This window comes from Zonotrichia leucophrys, chromosome 28, assembly GCF_028769735.1.
Source record: "Zonotrichia leucophrys gambelii isolate GWCS_2022_RI chromosome 28, RI_Zleu_2.0, whole genome shotgun sequence".
Taxonomy (NCBI): domain Eukaryota; kingdom Metazoa; phylum Chordata; class Aves; order Passeriformes; family Passerellidae; genus Zonotrichia; species Zonotrichia leucophrys.
The window spans coordinates 2,459,877-2,479,955 of record NC_088197.1 but is presented as its reverse complement, the minus strand read 5'-3'; the positions used below and the strand labels follow the sequence as shown (position 1 = coordinate 2,479,955).

Here is a 20,079-nt window from a genome sequence, read left to right as displayed (position 1 = left end):
CCTCAGGAGCCCTGGCCTGGAGTTTGAAATCAGAATAAATAATCAGACTGGTTTGAAGTTCCTTTTGTTGTCTCAGGGTGAAGTAGACAAAGATTTTTCTTTTTCGCCCTAAGAATGACAACAAACCAGCCCCCAAACCCAGAGAAAACCTGTTAGAGCAGAGAAACACCACTTTGTGCATGGGATTTATGGGTGCAGGACATGCTTGAGCTCCATCCAAACACAGGGAAAACAAAGTCCAGGAACCCCAACATGACCTGGATCAACCCAAATCTCACCCAAGCATGTGCTCAACCCTCAGTGTTCCTGCATGGGAGCCACAAACCAGGATGCAAAGGCCCAGCAGAACAGTGGGAATATCACACAAAGCAGGGAAATCCTTGGCACAGTGAGAGAGAGGCCCAGCACATGGATTTAGCACAGCATTGTGACAGGAATGGGCTTCCTGAGGCACAGAGAGAGGGGAAAAAGGCATTCAGAGGCTTTTGGTTGAGGGGCATCTGTCACAATTCACACCAAGTCATGCCTCTGCATTTACAAGTAATTTTCCAGCCACGTTTCAGTTCCAATAAAAGGAAAAAGAACTTCCTCCAATGTGTTTATCTGATTGCCAGCAATTTCCATTGCAAGGCAGATGAAATAAATAAACACATTTATGTTTATTATGAATAAATAACAGACTCCTGAGCATCTCAGCAGCAAACATTATCACATGGCACTTTTTGCAGCCTAATTTTCCTTGGGAATGGGCTGCTTTGGGCAGCACAGCTCAATCACAGGCTGCTTTTGAGTGCCTCATGCTGTTGAATACACCAAAGAAATAATTCTCCTACCAAAGCAGGGGAAAAGGTTGTAAATTCTGATTGTAACTTACATGGCTGTTGAGCAAACTGCTTTTGTGTGATGTTATCCCTTCATTTTTTTGTAGGTTTTCAATCGCCATTTCAAGCTAAAGAAAAACGTGCACAGGAGAGAGAGAGAGAAAACAAAAAAAAAAAAAGGAAAAAGAAAGGAAATCAGATAGTTAGCAACAGCCAGGATTATTGTTTCTTTATTAATATTTGAATGATTAATGCTTTATATCAACAAGCTGGTGAAAAAGAGGCAAACAGATGTGGATGGAGCTGCAGAGGCGTTACTGGGACATGCAAATGGAAACACAGCAGGGATCCCCACAGGGGTGACAAAGCAAGGCTGGGGGGGTTTATCTTCCACTAAAAGCACTGCCTATTTATATAAAAAAAGCAATTTTCCTCCTCTTTTTCCCTTCCTGCTGAGAGCAAACCATCACCAGGCAGATGCACTGCAGAGATTGGTTGCAGAGTTGGACCCAGGCTTTCCAAGGAGAGCTGGCAATAATGACTTGGTCACCTCTTAATATTTTGTCAAAAAATCTAAAAAATTAACTAAAATTGGGGTGCAAGGAGAGTGCATGAACTGGAATGGCCAGAGATTGGCTGCAGAGTTGGACCTCAGTTTTCCAATGAGAACTGGCAATAATGACTTGGACACCTCTTCATATTTTGTCAAAAAGCCTAAAAATTAAATAAAGCTGAGGTGCAAGGAGAGTGCATGGACAGGAATGGGTGAGGGCTCTCTGCTGCTGAGAGCTGCAAAGGGAAGAAGGCAGAGCCAGATTTCACTTGGGTGATTTCTCCCCCAGAAGCCAGGCTGGAACATTTGGTGCTGCCTGTTCTGGTTTCTGTTGATCTCAGAGCAGCCAAGGTGAGATTTCCTGGCTCTTGAGGAGCCCCTGACCCCCTGGCTGCCTCCTGCTCCCCTTCAGCCCAGCTGTGGATGCTGCCTTGTGCCTCAAGCCTCTCCTGAACCCTTCTTGTCTTCTCCATTCTGCTGCTGGAGCAGAACCTGGGCTCCTTGAGCAGATGGCTGCTGGTCCCAAAACTCCAGTGCTCCTCTATGGGAAAAAACAATCCTCAAACCTCCCCAAACCCCACATCAGAGCCTGGCAGGAGCAGAACCTGTTTGTTTCCAGCAGATGTTCCCTGTCTGAGGTGTCCCAAACCCTGTTGGCTGTGCCCAGGCAGGACAAGGACACAGAACCTGCAGCCAGAGCTCTGCTCTGTCCTCATTTAACACTTTGAGGGCACACCCACAAAACATCTGCAGATGACGTGTCCCTGTCCATGGCCTCCTGCCTGCCCTGACTCAGCCCACAGTGGAGATCAGATAAACCCAGCCCTGCACAAAGCCAGGCTCTGTCACAGCAGGGTGGCAGAGCAGACATCAGACCCAGCTTCTGAGGTGACATCCAGCAACCACATCCAGGTGTGAAGGTGGCATCACCTCCAGCACAGTCCCTTGGTTCCCACCCCAAAGTGGAACTGCTTCTGGAGGGGTTCTCCCTAAATTCAGGCTCAGATTGGTGGGGTCTCACTGTCTCACTCAATTCAGGCTCAGATTAGTGGGGTTTCACTGCCTCACTTCTCCCCCAATTCAGGCCCAGATTAGTGGGGTGTCACTGTCTCACACCTTCCCCAATTCAGGCTCAGATTAATGGGGTCTCTGTCTCACTTCTCCCTTAATTCAGGCTCAGATTAGTGGGGTCTCACTGCCTCACTCCTCCCCAATTCAGGCTCAGTCTAGTGGGGTTTCACTGCCCCACACATCCCCCAGTTCAGGTTTAGATTAGTGGGGTCTCACTGCCTCACATCCCACCCACTTCAGGCTCATATTTTTGGGGTTTCACTGCCTCACATTTCACCCCAATTCAGGCTCAGATTAGTGGGGTTTCATTGCCTCAAACCTCATCCAATTCAGGCTCAAATTAGTGGGGTCTCACTGCCCCACATATCCCCCAATTCAGGCTTAGATTAGTGGGGTCTCACTGCCTCACATCCCACCCAATTCAGGCTCATATTTTTGGGGCTCAGATTAGTGGCGTCTCACTGCTTCACCCCAATTCAGGCTCAGATTAGTGGGGTTTCACTGCTTCACCCCAGTTCAGGCTCAGATTAGTGGGGTTTCAATGCCTCAAACCTCTCCCAATTCAGGCTCAGATTAGTGGGGTTTCAATGCCTCACACCTCCCCCAGTTCAGGCTCAGATTAGTGGGGTTTCAATGCCTCACACCTCACCCAATTCAGGCTCAGATTAGTGGGGTTCCATTGCCTCACACCTCACCCAATTCAGGCTCAGATTAGTGGGGTCTCACTGCTTCACCCCAGTTCAGGCTCAGATTAGTGGGGTTTCAATGCCTCAAACCTCACCCAATTCAGGCTCAGATTAGTGGGGTCTCACTGCCTCACCCCATTCAGGCTCAGATTATTGGGGTTTCACTACCCCACACCATGATGTACCACGAGGAAGCACAGCCTGAGTGCTGACACAGCCTTCAGGAAATGACTCAGAGGCAGAGGGAGACCCAATTTCCTTCCTCTGCCTGCTCAGGGGTTGTTTGAGCAGCAGCTCTGAGGCAAGCCCAGAAATGCTGCCTGGCTTGTGCTGTTGGCAGATGTCCCATCCAAAAGGACACCTTGCATCTGCAATAAAAACTGTCACAGGGGAAAAACCAAAAACTCTTGAGCAGCTCTGCAGGAAGGTGAAGAGCTCTGAGGCCCCACTTGAGGGAGGTCTCAAGGATTTCCTCTCTTGGTCCAGACTAATTTAGGTGAAGATTAATAGTGCAGTGCTGGCACAGATATTGAATGTTCCCTGTGCTGTTTGAGCAGAACATTGGTGCTCCAGCACAGAGGGAAGGTTTCCTAAGAGCTTTCTTGAAGTATCTCAAGATTTTTCTTTGGTGCACCAAACATCTCTCAGCCTCCTGAGGACCACTGCTAATCCTGGAGTATCCCAATATTTCAATTTTCCTCTGGAGGTGCCCTCCTTGCCCTCAACACCTCCAATCCCTCTCATTCCCCATCTCTGACCACTCTGATGTCCATCTCCAAGGCCAGGGCAAAAACCCTTTGGCTTCCCTGGCTCTGCTTTCCTTTCCTCCCACACAGCTCCCAGTCCTGCCCCAATCTGGCCTCTCTGTCACCAATATACTTTCAATTAACCTTCCTCTATATTTCCTAGTATCAAAAACAATAACCAACTGTCATCATCACTCCACAACCACCCCCAAACAGACACAGAATTAACCCCAGAACTAACCCCCCACAAAAAACCAACCAAAAATACAAACCAGCCTTTCCCAGTCTCTCTTTAGGCTGGACATTAAAACAGAAAATAAAGTTCAAATGGATTTGGTTCAGTTCCTGCTATCCTTAAGCCACCCATCCCTCCTGGTGGTGCCCCTGGATCCCTGGCAGTGCCCAAGGCCAGGCTGGACAGGGTTTGGAGCACCTGGGACAGTGGGAGATGTCCCTGCCATGGCAGGGCTGGCACTGGATGGGCTCTAAAATCCCAAACCAAATTATTCCAGCATTAATTCCAAGCAGTCCAGGCTCTGCTCCAGCCCCCTCTGACCCTGGTCTGAGCTGGAAGGACAGACAGCCACACACAGACACAGCTCTGCATTACCTGCCAGGCTCTTTCCCACCTTTTCCATCCCTTCCTCAGCTATTTTGTGTTAAAATACCTTCAGAAAGCTCATCTGTACATGCAACAGAGTGGATTTATCTCAGATGTATTTCTATAAAGGTCACTTTCTAAATCTCTTTTTTTTTGTTTTGTTTTGCAGAACAGCCTTATCTCATGTAATAACCATCAACTAAATCCATTCATGGGATATTTCTACTGACATATTTTCCACTTGGGCATTTATATTGTGCTCATCACCATGGAAATTACAAAAACCCCAAACAACAACATTTTAAAAATCCCCCAAAAATCCAAGAGTAAAGTTGTGCAGTTTTGTAAGATGCAGTCCCACACAGGTGATGCTTCCAAATAATAACTTTGAGTAAAATCCAAATGCTCCAGTGCTAATTTTTTACTATGAACAGTTAAAATGCACACACAGACAATTCTCACCCAAGAAAAGAATCTCAATATCTGTCATTTTCTCTTCCACCCAAACCAAGGACTTTTCTCCTATGCCTACCCAAGAGCAGAGCACAGGATTAAAGCAACCTTTCAAGGCACAAAGATTCAAAAACCATAAAATCTATATTCAAAAACTCAGTGGGAAATAAAGCACAACTTAACAGGCCAGATTTACATGAGTTCTCGGTAGCAACAGCTCCTGTTTTTCTCCCTAGTGATGCTGCTCACATTTGAAATTCTGGCTACATACCCTGAATTACACCTACATTAGTATTTATATTTATATTTGAATGCATAAACACACAGAAGTCTGCAGAGGGAGGTGAGCAGGAAATGAGCTGCAAACACTCCTGGCAGCTGCTCAGGGCTGGGAGATTCCCAAATCAAAAAGCCCTTACAGCAAAAAGGCTGTTTTGGGTGAAGAGCTGTAACCCTCAGTCCCACACAGATGTGCTCCAGCACCTGCCACAGCTGGCAGCTGGAGAGACACCCTCCAAAGAGAGAAATCAGAACTTTAAACCATTTCTGTTTGATCAATATCACTCCTAAAAGACATTTTCTAAACATATGGCAAGGGCAGAATACACAGTGGTGTAGGAGATGTATACACAAAGGGTTTTTGATCACTGTGCACTCAGCATGATCAGCTTGAACATAACTTATGTTCACACCTTCATCATTCCTCAATTGTCTCTTAATCCAACAGAGATTAGAGAGCAAAACCGAATTAACCTCTTGTTAATTTGTTAATTAATCCCATTTTCTCCATTTCCAAATCAAATTAATAATAATAATAATTATCCAATGGGTTAAGGAAGATTGTCCCAGGTCTCTTCACAATTGAAGACATATTTCAATATTTTGGGTAAGCATGTGAGACGCCTCACTTATAGAAAATGTAAATAGAGACAAATTTACAGTAGAAAACAGGGCCAAATCATTAAAAACCAAAACGTAAATACAGACAAATCTACAGTAAAAAACAGGGCCAAATCATTAAAAACCAAAATGTAAATAGAAACAAATTTACAGTAGAAAACAGGGCCAAATCATTAAAAATCAAAACGTAAATAGAGGCAAATTTACAGTAGAAATCAGGGGCCAAATCATTAAAAAACAAAATATATTGTTTTGGAGGGAAAAAATCCAAATCAAATGTAATCCTTTATTAATATTTGAATGATTAATGCTTTATTAATATTTGACTGATTAATGCTTTCTGTTCTCTAATGCTGCTGATCATTTCAGCGATCTGAGCGAGAGGGACAATCCAAACTGAAAAATAAATGTATAACACCAGTGTCTATTCTCCCCCTTGCACTCATAGACATAAACAACGACAATGCCAGGTCAGTTAAATTTTCTGAAGGCTTTTCAGATCCCTTTGGAATCATTGCTGGCCCCCTTGCTGAGGTGCCTGCAGGGCTACATACCGTTGCTGGAGAGGAGCGTGAGGTGTGAGACAGAGAATGTCTAGAGTTCTCCAGCCCCCCATGAATGAGATAGGCTCCCGAGCCGGAGAGGATCTGACTTCCCCCAATGTCCATGGTGATGCCCACCATGTTGTGAGAGGGAATGGCTGTAGGAGAGGATGTCGCTGTAGTCACCTGAGCTCCTCCTCCTCCTCCTCCTCCCTGCGCTTCGAAATAGGGCGCGGCGCTGGCGGGGGCGTAAATCTGCGCCTCGCTGCTGTACGAGTAGGCAGCTCGTCTGTGCAGGGGACAAAAGAGAGGGAATCTGTGCTGGACAGCTTCAGAAAGCTGGATGAGTGTCAGGAAACCCCTGGTGTTAAAGGTTAACCCTTGTGTTCGCCACTGAGATTATTCTTGTTCGCAACCACGTAGGTATGGTAAGGTGGGAACAAGAAATATACCATACCTGTATCAACCCTCAGTTGTCCCCTAATCCAGCAGAGAATAAAGAGCAAAACCAAATTAACCTCTGTAATCCCATTTTGTCCATTTCCAAATAAAACTTTTCCTGTTCCCACTGTAAGACTATTCTTGTTGTTCACGACCCTGTAGGCATGGTAAATTTGGAACAAGAAATATACCACACCTCTATCAACCCTCAGTTGTCCCCTAATCCAACAGGAACTAAAGAGCAACACCAAATTAACCTCTGTAATCCCATTTTGGACATTTCCAAATAAAACTTTTCCTGTTCCCACTGTAAGATTTTTGTTGTTCACGACCCTGTAGGCATGGTAAATTTGGAACAAGAAATATACCACACCTCTATCAACCCTCAGTTGTCCCCTAATCCAGCAGAGAATAAAGAGCAAAACCAAATTAACCTCTGTAATCCCATTTTGTCCATTTCCAAATAAAACTTTTCCTGTTCCCACTGTAAGACTATTCTTGTTGTTCACGACCCTGTAGGCATGGTAAAGTGGGAACAAGAAATATACCACACCTCTATCAACCCTCAGTTGTCCCCTAATCCAGCAGAGAATAAAGAGCAAAACCAAATTAACCTCTGTAATCCCATTTTGGACATTTCCAAATAAAACTTTTCCTGTTCCCACTGTAAGATTCTTCTTGTTGTTCACAATCCCAGAGGCATGGTAAGGTGGGAGCAAGAAAGTCATACCAGAATCCAACATTCCTCAATTGTCTCTTAATCCAACAGAGACTAAAGAGCAAGACCAAATTAACTTCTTGTTAATTAATCCCATTTTGTCCATTTCCAAATAAAATTTTTTCTTCTCCCACTGTAAGATTCTTCTTGTTGTTCACAACCCCATAGGCATGGTAAGGTGGAACAAGAAATATACCACACCTCCAACATTGCTCAGCTGTCTTTAATCCAACAGAGACTAAAGAACAAGACTGAAATAACCTCTGTAATCCCATTTTGTCCATTTCCAAATAAAATTTTTCCTGTTCCCACTGTCCTTGCCCACATCAACAGATGTTGGTAAAAATTATTTTGATTTCTTTTTTTTGAGAAGTAAGGGTAAATTATCCAAATAAAAAAATGAGTTAACTGTTTGAGCCAAATGACTTATAGAAAAGGAAAAGGGGGGTTTGTTACAGATAAATAATGTCATAGTTGGCTCTTACAATTAAGAGATAGATATTTTGTAGATGAGCCATGTGGCTGACAGTCACAGGGACTCCCAATGCTGAAAACCTTTTCCTTATTCAAAAAAATATTTTAAAAATTATTTAAAAATTTATTACATTCCTTATTTAAAAAAAAAAATTCTTTGTTGTAATTTTTGTTAAGGTTTAATAAAAATTTGAAATTGTAAAATTGAACAGTTGTTTCTGACAGTGGGAATGGGATCAGCACAAGCTCATGGTGAGGGCAGCTCCTCCTGAGGACCTGGGGTGAGGAAGGCCAAAAGGAGGCACAAAATGGGCACAGCTGGCAGGAGGAAGAGGAAATTCTAAGAATGGAGAGGCCCTGGCACAGCTGTGGCTGCTCCATCCCTACAATGCCCAAGGCCAGGTTGGACAAGGCTTGGAGCAGCCTGGGATGGTGGAAGGTGCTGGGGAGTTGGAAGGAGATGGGATTGAAGGTCTTTTCCAACCCAGGCAATTCTGGGATTCTTTAAGTCTATAAAATCTTCCAACAGCCCCTCTTTCCTCTGGAAGTTCCATTCCTAAAACTCCCCATGGCACCATGCAAAGTTTTTAGACAAATTTCATGACCAGGATTCCCTGGAGAACAATCCCTCCATGAGGAGAACACCCCCAGGGCTGGAAATCACCCTCACACCCAGCACAGCACCTGAACAGCTCAGGGAGGTTCTTACATGGTTCCATTGGTGTAAACAGCTTCTCCTCCTTCCACATACTGCACCTGGGCTGGATAAACGTGCTGCACAGACTGCACCTGCAACAGGCACCAACAGGGCAGGGGGTGCTCAGGAAGTGCTGGGTGAAATGCACAGCTCCAACCTTACCTTGACACTCTGCCTTTCTTTAAAAAGAACCCAGAAAAACAAAACAAAACAAAACAAAACAAACAAAAAAAACCCAAAACAAAACAAAAAAAACCCAAAAAAAAACAAACAAAAAAAAAAAAACAAAAAAAAAACCAAAACAAAAAAAAAACCCACAAAACCCCCCCCCAAAAAAAAAACCAAAAAACCCCAAAAACCCAAACCAAACCAAAAAAACCCCAAAAAAACAAACACAAAACAAACAAACAAAACCAACCAACCAACCAAACAAAAAACCCCAAAAAACCCTCCACCCAACCCACAAAAAAACCAACCCCCCCCAAAAAAAACCACCAAAAAAACCCCAAAAAAACCAAACAAAAAACCTACCAAAAAACCCACCAAACCAAACAAAAAACCCCCAAAAAACAAAGCCAAAAAACCCCCCAAAACCACCAAACAAAAAAACCCCAAAAAACCAAAAACCCTCAAAAAACACCCAAAATCCCCCAAAAAACCCAAAACAACAACAAAAAAGAACCCTGAAAATCCCCAAAACCAAAAAACCCAAACAATAAACGAGAACAACAAAACAAACCCAAAAACCCTAAAAAACCCAAAACAACAACAAAAAAGAACCCTGAAAATCCCCAAAACCAAAAAACCCAAACAATAAACGAGAACAACAAAACAAACCCAAAACCTCCCAAAAAATAAAAAAACCCAACAAACCCAGAAACCCTCCCCAAAACAGAACAAAACAAACACTAAAACAACAACAACAACACAAACCCAAAAACCCCAAAAAAACCAAACAAAAAACCATCCTGCCTGCCCTTCCTCCCCTCCATGCTTAGGAATGCCAAAGAAAAGGAGGTTTTTATTTTCAAAGGTCAAGTTAAAATAGATAAATAAGGTCTGGGGCTGACTAACAGGGCTGAGCTCATTCTGCAGCTTTTCCATCAGAGGGGAGCCTGACAGTGTCCAGCTGCACCCCAGCCCCTTTTTTTGTTATTCTGGGGGGAAGGATTTGCCCCCCTGAAATGGAGAAAAAATAAATAAAATAAAAAATCAAATAAAAAATCACAAAAAAAAAGATAAATTAAGAGGGTCAGAATTTTTTTCCCCCATGAAATGGAGAAACCAAATAAAAAAATCACTAAAGGAAAAAAATTACTAAAGATAAGGAGGTCAGACTTGCTGTTCACATGGAGCAGCACCACATATCCCTGGTTTCTTAGGAAACAAGCCCTGGAAAAGGCAAAGTTCAAATAAATAAAAACACTTGCATGGCTCTCTGGCACCAAATCTTCCTATGGAGTCACATGCAGGCAGTAAATTTGTTTAATTAAAAAAACAAACAAACATTTTGCCTCTAAAAAACATCTTTACTAAAAGATTTAATTTTAATTTAACTTTGATTTAATAAATGCTTTTAAATTGAAGTTGAAAGCATCCATCAAATCTTCAAATACATGAAAGACAACTGCTACAGCAAAGGTTTTTTCCTAAACTTCAAACATCTTGAGAGTTTCTTTTGTCAAAAAGAAAGGAGGAGAGAGCTGGAGAAAGTGATGCCAGCTCTGTGAGTGCCCACAAGTCTTTAATGAGGATGTTTTTGGATGTGGCAGAGATTCAGAAGTGGGACTGGGGACCTGGCTGGGTTCATTACCTGCTGTGGAACCTGCTGGACTCTGGGAACAGAGATTTGCTGCATCTGTGCCCCTTTGGGAGCAGAGCCTGTGGCCTGGACCAAAACCCTCTGCAAGGAAAAGATACAGGAAGAGACAATTTCAGTCCATAACACAGCTGAGCCAGGTGCTCCCTCCCCAAATTTCATGGCCAGTTTGACACCAACAGCAGCATCCTGTGATTTGTGTCCCCATGGTCCCCACCCTCCCAAGGTGCACCATCCTGAGCTCAGCCCCTGAGTTTGGGCAAATTTCTGTCAGGAATCATCTCCAAACCTCCACTGAAGGATGTAGCAGCTCATTGATCAGCTCAGCCCCCTGAATTTGGGCAAATTTCTCTCAGGAATTATCTCAGTTCATTTATAAGTTCAGTCCCCTGAGTTTGGGCAAATTTCTGTCAGGAATCATCTCAGTTCATTTATAAGTTCAGCCCCCTGAATTTGGGCAAATTTTTCCCAGGAATCATCTCCAATCCTCCACTGAAGGATGTAGCAGTTCATTGATGAGCTCAGCCCCTGAATTTGGGCAAATTTTTGCCAGGAATCATCTCCAAACCTCCAGGAAAGGATGTAGCATTCATTGACAAGCTCAGCTTGTCATTCAACTGCTGAATTTGGGCAAATTTCTGCCAGGAATCATCTCCAAACCTCCAGGAAAGGATGTAGCTAATAATTTATATGCTCAGCCCTCTGATCTGACCAAATTTCAGCCAGGAATTATCTCAGTTCATTGACAAGCTCAGCCCTCTGAATTTGGGCAAATTTCTGCCAGAATCATCTCCAAACCTCCAGGAAAGGATGTAGCAGTTCATTGATGAGCTCAGCCCCTGAATTTGGGCAAATTTCTGCCAGGAATCATCTCCAAACCTCCAGGAAAGGAAATAGCAGTTAATTCATAAGTTCAACCCCTTGAATTTGGGCAAATTTTTCCCAGGAATCATCTCCAAAACTCCACTGAAGGATGTAGCAGTTTATTGATGAGCTCAGTCCCTGAATTTGGGCAAATTTCTGCCAGGAATCATCTCCAAACCTCCAGGAAAGGAAATAGCAGTTAATTGATAAGCTCAACCCCTTGAATTTGGTCAAATTTCTGGCCAAATTTCTCTCAGGAATCATCTCCAAACCTCCATGGAAGGATGCAGCAGTTCATTGATCAGCTCAGCACAGCTGAACAAGGATCTCTCCTCACACATCCACATTTGGCTGCAAAGTTCCTTCTCCTGGAGCTGCTGAACCCAACCAAGCTCTGCCTCCTGCAGCAGGAAATCCCCCCCAGCTCCTGCCAGCACCAAATTCAGGGGGTTCTGCTTCTCCCTGCTTGGCCACCAAGGGCACGGGGACATTTTGTGGTGCTGGTGGCTCTGTCACCTCCAGCATCCCCTGTCTTACACTCCATTTTTTTTTTCAGCACATCTCAGAGTGCTCAGCACCTTCAGATGCAGCAAAACAAACGTGGGGATGTGGGGATGGAGAGAGAGGATTCAGTGGGAACACAGCCAAGCATCTCCATGGCCTCTTAAACCTTCTCCAAGGAGATAATTCCTTTAAAAACACCCAGGAGATTTGCCCTGGGCTGGAAAAAATCCCAGGGAAAATCCTGGGAGAGAGAATTCTGTCTCTCTTTGTTCTGAGAATGCAAATACCACATGGGCCAACAGAATAAAGAGCCAGAAAATCCCAGAAACAACCTTGAGACTTAGTGGCTACCTGGATATTTATGATGGATAATTAACTTCCATGGATAACTACCATGGATATTTATGATGGATAACCATCATAAATAACTCTCATGGATAACTACCATGTATATTTATGATTTTTAGCCCTCTCAGCATATCTGTGTAACAACCAGAAATCCAGTTCTAGCAGAATTCCAGGTTTATGACAATTGCCCAGATCTCCAGGCAGCTGCTCCAGGCTGCATTCCCTGGAGATCCTACACTCATTTCAGCCATCTCCTGGCCTGTTTTCCCTCACCAGTGCAGGATGGGGACATCACAAACCCTTTTTGAAATCAGACCTTGGCAGTGCCACCTACATCAAAGACTCTTTCCTTTCTCTGTCACAGACATATTTTATGAAAAATCCTTTTGTTAGGATTTTTTCTCCTGAGAAGCTGAGAGGCCTCAGAAATGAAATGTAAGCAATGATTATCTGCTGCTGTGGAATGCAACAGGTGCATCTGTGATTGGTCTCATGGGGTTGTTTTTAATTAATGGCCAATCACAGTCCAGCTGGCTCAAACTCTCTGGTCAGTCACAGGATTTTATTATCGTTCCATTCCTTGCTGATGAAATCCTTTCTTCTATTCTTTTAGTATAGTTTATTATTTTCTTTTAACATAATATATATATCATAAAATAATAAATCAGCCTTCTGAAACATGGAGTCAGATCCTCATCTCTTCCCTCATCCTGGGACCCCTGTGAACACCACCACAATTGGTGACCCCGAGTGAGGAACATTCCTTTTCCCTTTTCCCGTATCCAGCTGTCTCAGACCCTCTGGTCAGTCACAAGATTTTATTATCATTCCTTTCTATTCCTTTTTAGCCTTCTGATGAAATCCCTTCTTTTATTCTTTTAGTGTAGTTTTAATATATCATCTTCCTTTAATATGATATATATAATAAAATAATCAATCAGCCTTCTGAAACATGGAGTCAACATTCGCATCGCTTCCCTCATCCTGGGATCCCTGCCAACACCACCACATTTCTCCTCCTTTTTGCCCATTTTCTGGCATTGCTTTTGCCAGATGCCACATCCCTGGCTCTGTGCTCTGCTATCACCTTCCAGCCAAGATAAGGAATCATCCCCACCTGGAAGGTGAGGCCACCCTGCTCAAACCCACAGGGGCACCAGTGCTCCACAAGGGTTTCAGCCTCACACCATTCCTGCTGCCAGCAGCTCATCCCCAGTGTTTCTCTGTCCTGCTGGTGAGAGGAAGGCTCTGCATGCTCCTCCTCTTCAGCAGTCTTCACTATCCCCTGGATAGTCCTTAATCCAGCAGTTCCATTCCAGAGGCTGCATGGGTGACTTTATAACCCAAAGGTTTTCCAACCTTTGTTCACACCCAAATCCACTCTGTGATCCTGGGGACACCTGGCACTGCTGTCCCCAGCCCTGCCACACCAGCAAGGATGGGAGGTGACAGCAGCACTCTGCATCACCCCATGACTCCTGGAAAGTCAAATATTCCTTCAATTCCCAATCTTGAATTGTTCCTTTCCATCAGCATCCAATGGCAGCTGCTGCTCCCTTGGGAGTTGGAGAAGAATGAAGCTGAGTTACACCCACCCATCCTCTCATCCCTCCAGCTTCCTGAGGCAGAAATTTCTTTTGCAAGTTCCCCAAAAGGCAGAAAAAGGAACAAAAATGAAGCAGTTTCACTGAACCCTTCCCATTTTGCACTGGGTGGTTCCTGTTCATCGCTTGTGTCCTGTTGGGCCTCCCAAATGCAGCATATTCATGGGCATTACCCTCAAATCCCCCTCTGCAAAATGAAATGTTGGGGTCTGCCTAGCCAAGGAAGAGACCATGGGATGGTTTGGGTTGGGAGGGATCTCAAACCCCACCTTGTAAAGCTTGGCAGAGCTCAAACCCACAGGACATCACCTTTATTAACATGCTGTCCCCACTACCACAAGGAGCTGATTAAAAACTCTCTCCTCACTATCAAAATTTGGGATTAAAATCAACTGGCACAAAGTGACTCCCTTGAACACCTAAATTAAACCCCAAAGCTTGCAGAGGGATTGGCAGCACTCAAACTCACAGGACATCACCTTTATTAAGAGGTTGCCACCACTACCTCAAGGAACTTATTTAAAACCTTCTTCCTACTATCAAAACCTGGGATTAAGATCAGCTGGCATGAAGTGACTCCCTTGGGGACCTAAATTAAACTCCAAACCCCACCTTTTAAAGATTAGCAGAGCTCAAACCCACAGGACATCACTTTTATCAACAGGTTGTCCCCACTACCTCAAGGAACTGATTAAAAACCTTCTCCCAACTACCAAAACCTGGGATTAAAATCAGTTGGCACAAGGTGACACCCTTGGGAAGCTGAATTAAACCCCAAACCCCACCTTTTAAAGCTTGGCTCTGCTCAAACCCACAGGACATCACTTTTAGCAACAGGTTGTCCCCACTACCTCAAGGAGCTGATTAAAAACCTTCTCCCAGCTATCAAAAACCGAGATTAAAATCAGCTGGCATAAAGTGACTCCCTTGGGCACCTAAATTAAACCACAAATGCCCCCTTTTAAAGCTTGAATGTGAATTGGACATCAAACCCACAGGACATCACTTTTATCAACAGGTTGTCCCCACTACCTCAAGGAGCTGATTAAAAACCTTCACCCCACTACCAAAATCTGGGATTAAAATCAGTTGGCACAGAGTGACCTCCTTAGAAACCTAAATTAAACCCCAAACCCCACCTTGCAAAGCTTGGCCGAGCTCAAACCCACAGGACATCACTTTTATCAACAGGTTGTCCCTGGGGTTAAAATCAGCTGGCACAAAGTGACCCCCTTGGGCACCTAAATTAAACCACAAATGCCCCCTTTTAAAGCTTGAATGTGAATTGGACATCAAACCCACAGGACATCACTTTTATCAACAGGTTGTCCCCACTACCTCAAGGAGCTGATTAAAAACCTTCTCCCAACTACCAAAACCTGGGATTAAAATCAGTTGGCACAGAGTGACCTCCTTGGGGACCTAAATTAAACCCCAGAACTCACCTTGTAAAGCATTGGGAGCACTCAAACCCAAAGGACATCAATTTTATAAACAGGTTGTCCCCAGTACCTCAAGGAGCTGATTAAAAACCTTCACCCCACTACCAAAATCTGGGATTAAAATCAGTTGGCACAGAGCGACCTCCTTAGAAACCTAAATTAAACCCCAAACCCCACCTTGCAAAGCTTGGCAGAGCTCAAACCCATAGGAGAACACCTTTACCAACAGGTTGTCCCCACTACCTCAAGGAGCTGATTAAAAACCTTCTCCCAGCTATCAAAAACCGAGATTAAAATCAGCTGGCATAAAGTGACTCCCTTGGGCACCTAAATTAAACCACAAATGCCCCCTTTTAAAGCTTGAATGTGAATTGGACATCAAACCCACAGGACATCACTTTTATCAACAGGTTGTCCCCAGGACCTCAAGGAGCTGATTAAAAACCTTCTCCCAACTACCAAAACATGGGGTTAAAATCAGCTGGATCAAAGTGACCCCCTTGGGAACCTGAATTAAACCCCAAACCCCACCTTGCAAAGCCTGCACATGGATTGGGAGTGTACAAACTCACAGGACAACATTTTTATCAACAGGTTGTCCCCACTACCTCAAGAAACTGATTTAAAACCTTCTCCCCACTATCAAACCTAGGGTTAAAATCAACTGGCACAAGATGACACCCTTGGGAACCTAAATTAAACCCCAAACCTTTTAAAGCTTGGCAGAGCTCAAACCCACAGGACATCACTTTTATCAACAGGTTGTCCCCACTACCTCAAGGAGCTGATTAAAAACCTTTACCCCACTACCAAAATCTGGGATTAAAATCAGTTGGCACAGAGTGACCTCCTTAGATTAATTAAACCCCAAACCCCACCTTTTAAAGCTTGGCCGAGCTCAAACCCACAGGACATCACTTTTATCAACAGGTTGTCCCTGGGGTTAAAATCAGCTGGCACAAAGTGACCCCCTTGGGGACCTAAATTAAACCCCAGAACTCACCTTGTAAAGCATTGGGAGCACTCAAACCCACAGGACATCACTTTTATCAACAGGTTGTCCCCAGTACCTCAAGGAGCTGATTAAAAACCTTCTCCCAACTACCAAAACCTGGGGTTAAAATCAGTTGGCACAGAGTGACCTCCTTGGGGACCTAAATTAAACCCCAAACCCCACCTTGCAAAGCCTGCACATGGATTGGGAGTGTACAAACCCAAAGGACACCACTTTTAGCAACAGGTTGTCCCCACTACCTCAAGAAACTGATTTAAAACCTTCTCCCCATCAACAAATCCTGGGATTAAAATCAGATGGCACAAGGTGACACCCTTGGGAAGCTGAATTAAACCCCAAACCCCACCTTTTAAAGCTTGGCCGAGCTCAAACCCATAGGAGAACACCTTTACCAACAGGTTGTCCCCTCTACCTCAAGGAACTGATTAAAAACCTTCTCCCCATTATCAAAAAGTGGGATTAAAATCCTTGGTACAAAGTGACCCCCTTGGGAACCTAAATTAAACCCCAAACCTTTTAAAGCTTGCACATGGTATGGCAGTGCTCAAACTCACAGGACAACACTTTTACCAACAGGTTGCCCCCACTACTTCAAGGAGGTGATTAAATACATTCTCCCCACTATCAAAACCTGGGATTAAAGTCAACTGGCACAAAGTGACTCCCTTGGGCACCTAAATTAAATCCCAAAGCTTGCACATGGATTGGCAGTGCTCAAACTCACAGGACATCACCTTTACCAACAGGTTGTCCCCTCTACCTCAAGGAACTGATTAAAAACCTTCTCCCCATTATCAAACCTGGGGTTAAAATCAGCTGGTGATCAGATCACCATCAAAATCAGCTGGACCAAAGTTACCCCCTTGGGGACCTAAGTTAAACCCCAGAACTCACCTTGTAAAGTCTGCATGTGCATTGGGAGCACTCAAACCCAAAGGACATCACTTTTATCAACAGGTTGTCCCCAATACCTCAAGGAGCTGATTAAAAACCTTCACCCCACTACCAAAATCTGGGATTAAAATCAGTTGGCACAGAGCGACCTCCTTAGAAACCTAAATTAAACCCCAAACCCCACCTTGCAAAGCTTGGCAGAGCTCAAACCCATAGAACACCTTTACCAACAGGTTGTCCCCACTACCTCAAGCTGCTTAAAAACCTTCTCCCAACTACCAAAACCTGTGATTTAAATGCATCTTCCAGGGGAATGAGGGCTTTTCTCCATGGTAACAGCATCCCCAGCTGTGCATGCCTTACCTGCTGCGAGGCTGGCACTGCCTGCACCACCGGTGCCTGCGCTGAGCCCGACGGGTGAAGAGCCACAGAAGCTGCTGAGTCTGATCCACCCTCTGGACTCTGCATGCTCCCTGTGGGGACAGCACGGGGACATCAGAGGGGACAGCACAGCACAGCCACACACCCCCAACCCATTGACAACAGCGCTGAAATCCCAGGGGAATATCCAGAGGGAAAGGAGGCAGCTCCCGTCCTACACACCGGGCTGGTTTTAGTCCCTGGAGCTCATTTTAATGCAGAATTATGTGAAGGAAAAAAGAAAGTTGCACAATTGTTTCACAGAGAGAAGGAAGGAACAGAAAATGCACTTCTATATTTAACTGAAAAGTGGTGCTGGAAAATTATTGTGTCACAGTGAGCATCACACATGATTGGGAAGAGTAGGGGAATATTTTTAAAAATAATGCTTTCTCCCCCTCTGCCTTATCACGTTTAACTAGTGCCAAAAAAAGCTTTTAATCAAACCTAAATTTTAGTGGGAAAATGGGGTGGGCAGCTTGGGTTTATAACCAGAAAAAAATCAAGGATGAAGAGCACAAAATTCAGCAACATTTTGGACCACTTGAAGAAGCATCTCCACCATCCCAAAATCAGCATCTCCACATTCCCATCACCCCAAAATCCCACCAAGGACCCCAGAGAGCCCCAGCATCACCCTCCAGTGCCACAGAGCCCTGATGGTGCCCTCAGCATCCTCAAATCCTCAGTGCCAGCTCTGGGGACACCAAGGGATGCCTTATCACATTTAACTGCTGGAAAAAATGCTTTGAATCCAACCTAAATTTCAATGGGAAAATGGGGTGGGCAGCTTGGGTTTATAAGCAGAAAAAATCAAGGATGAAGAGCACAAAATTCAGCAACATTTTGGACCCCCTGAAGAAGCATCTCCACCCTCACAAAAATCAGCATCTCCACACTCCCAAATCAGCATTTCCACCCTCACAAAAGCAGCATCTCCATTTTCCCATCACCCCAAAATCCCACCAAGGTCCCCAGAGAGCCCCAGCATCACCCTCCAGTGCCACAGAGCCCTGATGGTGCCCTCAGCATCCTCAAATCCTCAGTGCCAGCTCTGCCACCAGGGAGATGCCTTATCATGTTTAACTAGTGCCAAAAAAAGCTTTTAATCAAACCTAAATTTTAGTGGGAAAATGGGGTGGGCGGCTTGGGTTTATAACCAGAAAAAAAATCAAGGATGAAGAGCACAAGAACAGAAATTCAGCAACATTTTGGACCACTTGAAGCAGCATCTCCATCATCCCAAAATCAGCATCTCCATTTTCCCATCACCCCAAAATCCCACCAAGGACCCCAGAGAGCCCCAGCATCACCCTCCAGTGCCACAGAGCCCTGATGGTGCCCTCAGCATCCTCAAATCCTCAGTGCCAGCCCTGGAAACACCAGGGAGATGCTGAGACAGCACACAATGGCATTTTGAGAGGTTTTTTGTGGGGTGGGGGAGCCTTTTTTCCTCATTTTTCTTGTGAAACTTCCTGCTTAATAAACTATTTTAGGAGGGTTTCTGCTGTCACTTCAAAATCAAAAGGTTAAAGACATCCAGATTTTGGGCAGTGCCATTTCTGCTTTCTTGGCCTCACTGCTGAGCCCCTAAACAACATTATGATGGCTTTTATTTCCCTTCTTCTGCCATTATTTAAGTTTTTCCCTCACCTTTGGGCAAGTTAAGAGGAAAAAGGAAAAATAAGAAACTAAAGGACATTGGAACTGCTCATTTGTGTTCAAAAGAAATGCAAGGAGGGTGTGAGGTTACAGAATTTACCTGCTTATTCCTTCAGCCAATAAAACCAATAAAACAAATAAAACCCCCCAAATATTAAAATTCTCCAAAAAACTGCTTTTTAAGGGTTTTTTTCCCCAATACTTCATACCCCCATTAGCAAATTACAATTACTCTCCAAACCATCCTAAAATCCCAGAGCTTGCAAATAATTTTTCTCACATCTGGGAGAAAAAATAGATACAGAACTCAAAGTCAGAGCTACCAGATTAATCCAACAAGGCAGAGAGAAGGGAAATTAAATCAATATTTATTCCTGTGTCCCCCCAGCTGCCCTCAGCACCCCCATCCCTGCAGCTCTGCTATAAAAAGGCAGCACCTGCCTCTCCCCATCACTGCCTCTGCCTGGGCTGCAGCCAAAACCTCCCTGGGAGAAGGTTCCAGTTTGCAACAGCACCGTGGGATCAGGAAAATAAAAATTCTCCCAGTAAATTCCTGCTCCTTTCCTGCTCCAGCCATGAATTATTGGTAATTAAACACTGGGGAAGCATTGCTGAGTTTGGGATGTTCAGGTGGAGAAGCTCAGGCAGGAGAGGGGGCACTTTTACCACATTTAACTTTTCCAAAAGTGTTTCTTTTCTGTCCCTAATTTTTCCAAAAGTGTTTCTTTTCTGTCCCTTGTGCCCTGGGCTTGGTTTGCAGCTCTGCAGGGGTTTCTGAGTAATGGTGAGGTTACAGAACAAAAG

At 44.4% G+C, this 20,079-nt stretch overlaps 1 protein-coding gene across 6 annotated transcripts in view; it reads right to left on the bottom strand.

The window, feature by feature from the left end:
• The window catches only part of RFX2 (regulatory factor X2), an 89,562-nt gene that overhangs the window by 20,333 nt on the left and 49,150 nt on the right, over window positions 1-20,079 (bottom strand). Inside the window, exons 2-6 of one of the 6 annotated variants that reach the window (XM_064734227.1) lie at window positions 17,557-17,666; window positions 10,517-10,606; window positions 8,716-8,795; window positions 6,386-6,662; window positions 875-949 (exon numbers count right to left, since the gene is read on the bottom strand). In XM_064734227.1, the coding sequence (XP_064590297.1) occupies window positions 875-949; window positions 6,386-6,662; window positions 8,716-8,795; window positions 10,517-10,606; window positions 17,557-17,661 (627 nt within the window). In that variant the 5' untranslated portion in view covers window positions 17,662-17,666. Of the gene's footprint in view, window positions 1-874; window positions 950-6,385; window positions 6,663-8,715; window positions 8,796-10,516; window positions 10,607-15,287; window positions 15,335-16,162; window positions 16,182-17,556; window positions 17,667-20,079 lie in introns of those variants that run through there. The other 5 variants (XM_064734231.1, XM_064734230.1, XM_064734229.1 and 2 more) reach the window with 5 other exon arrangements.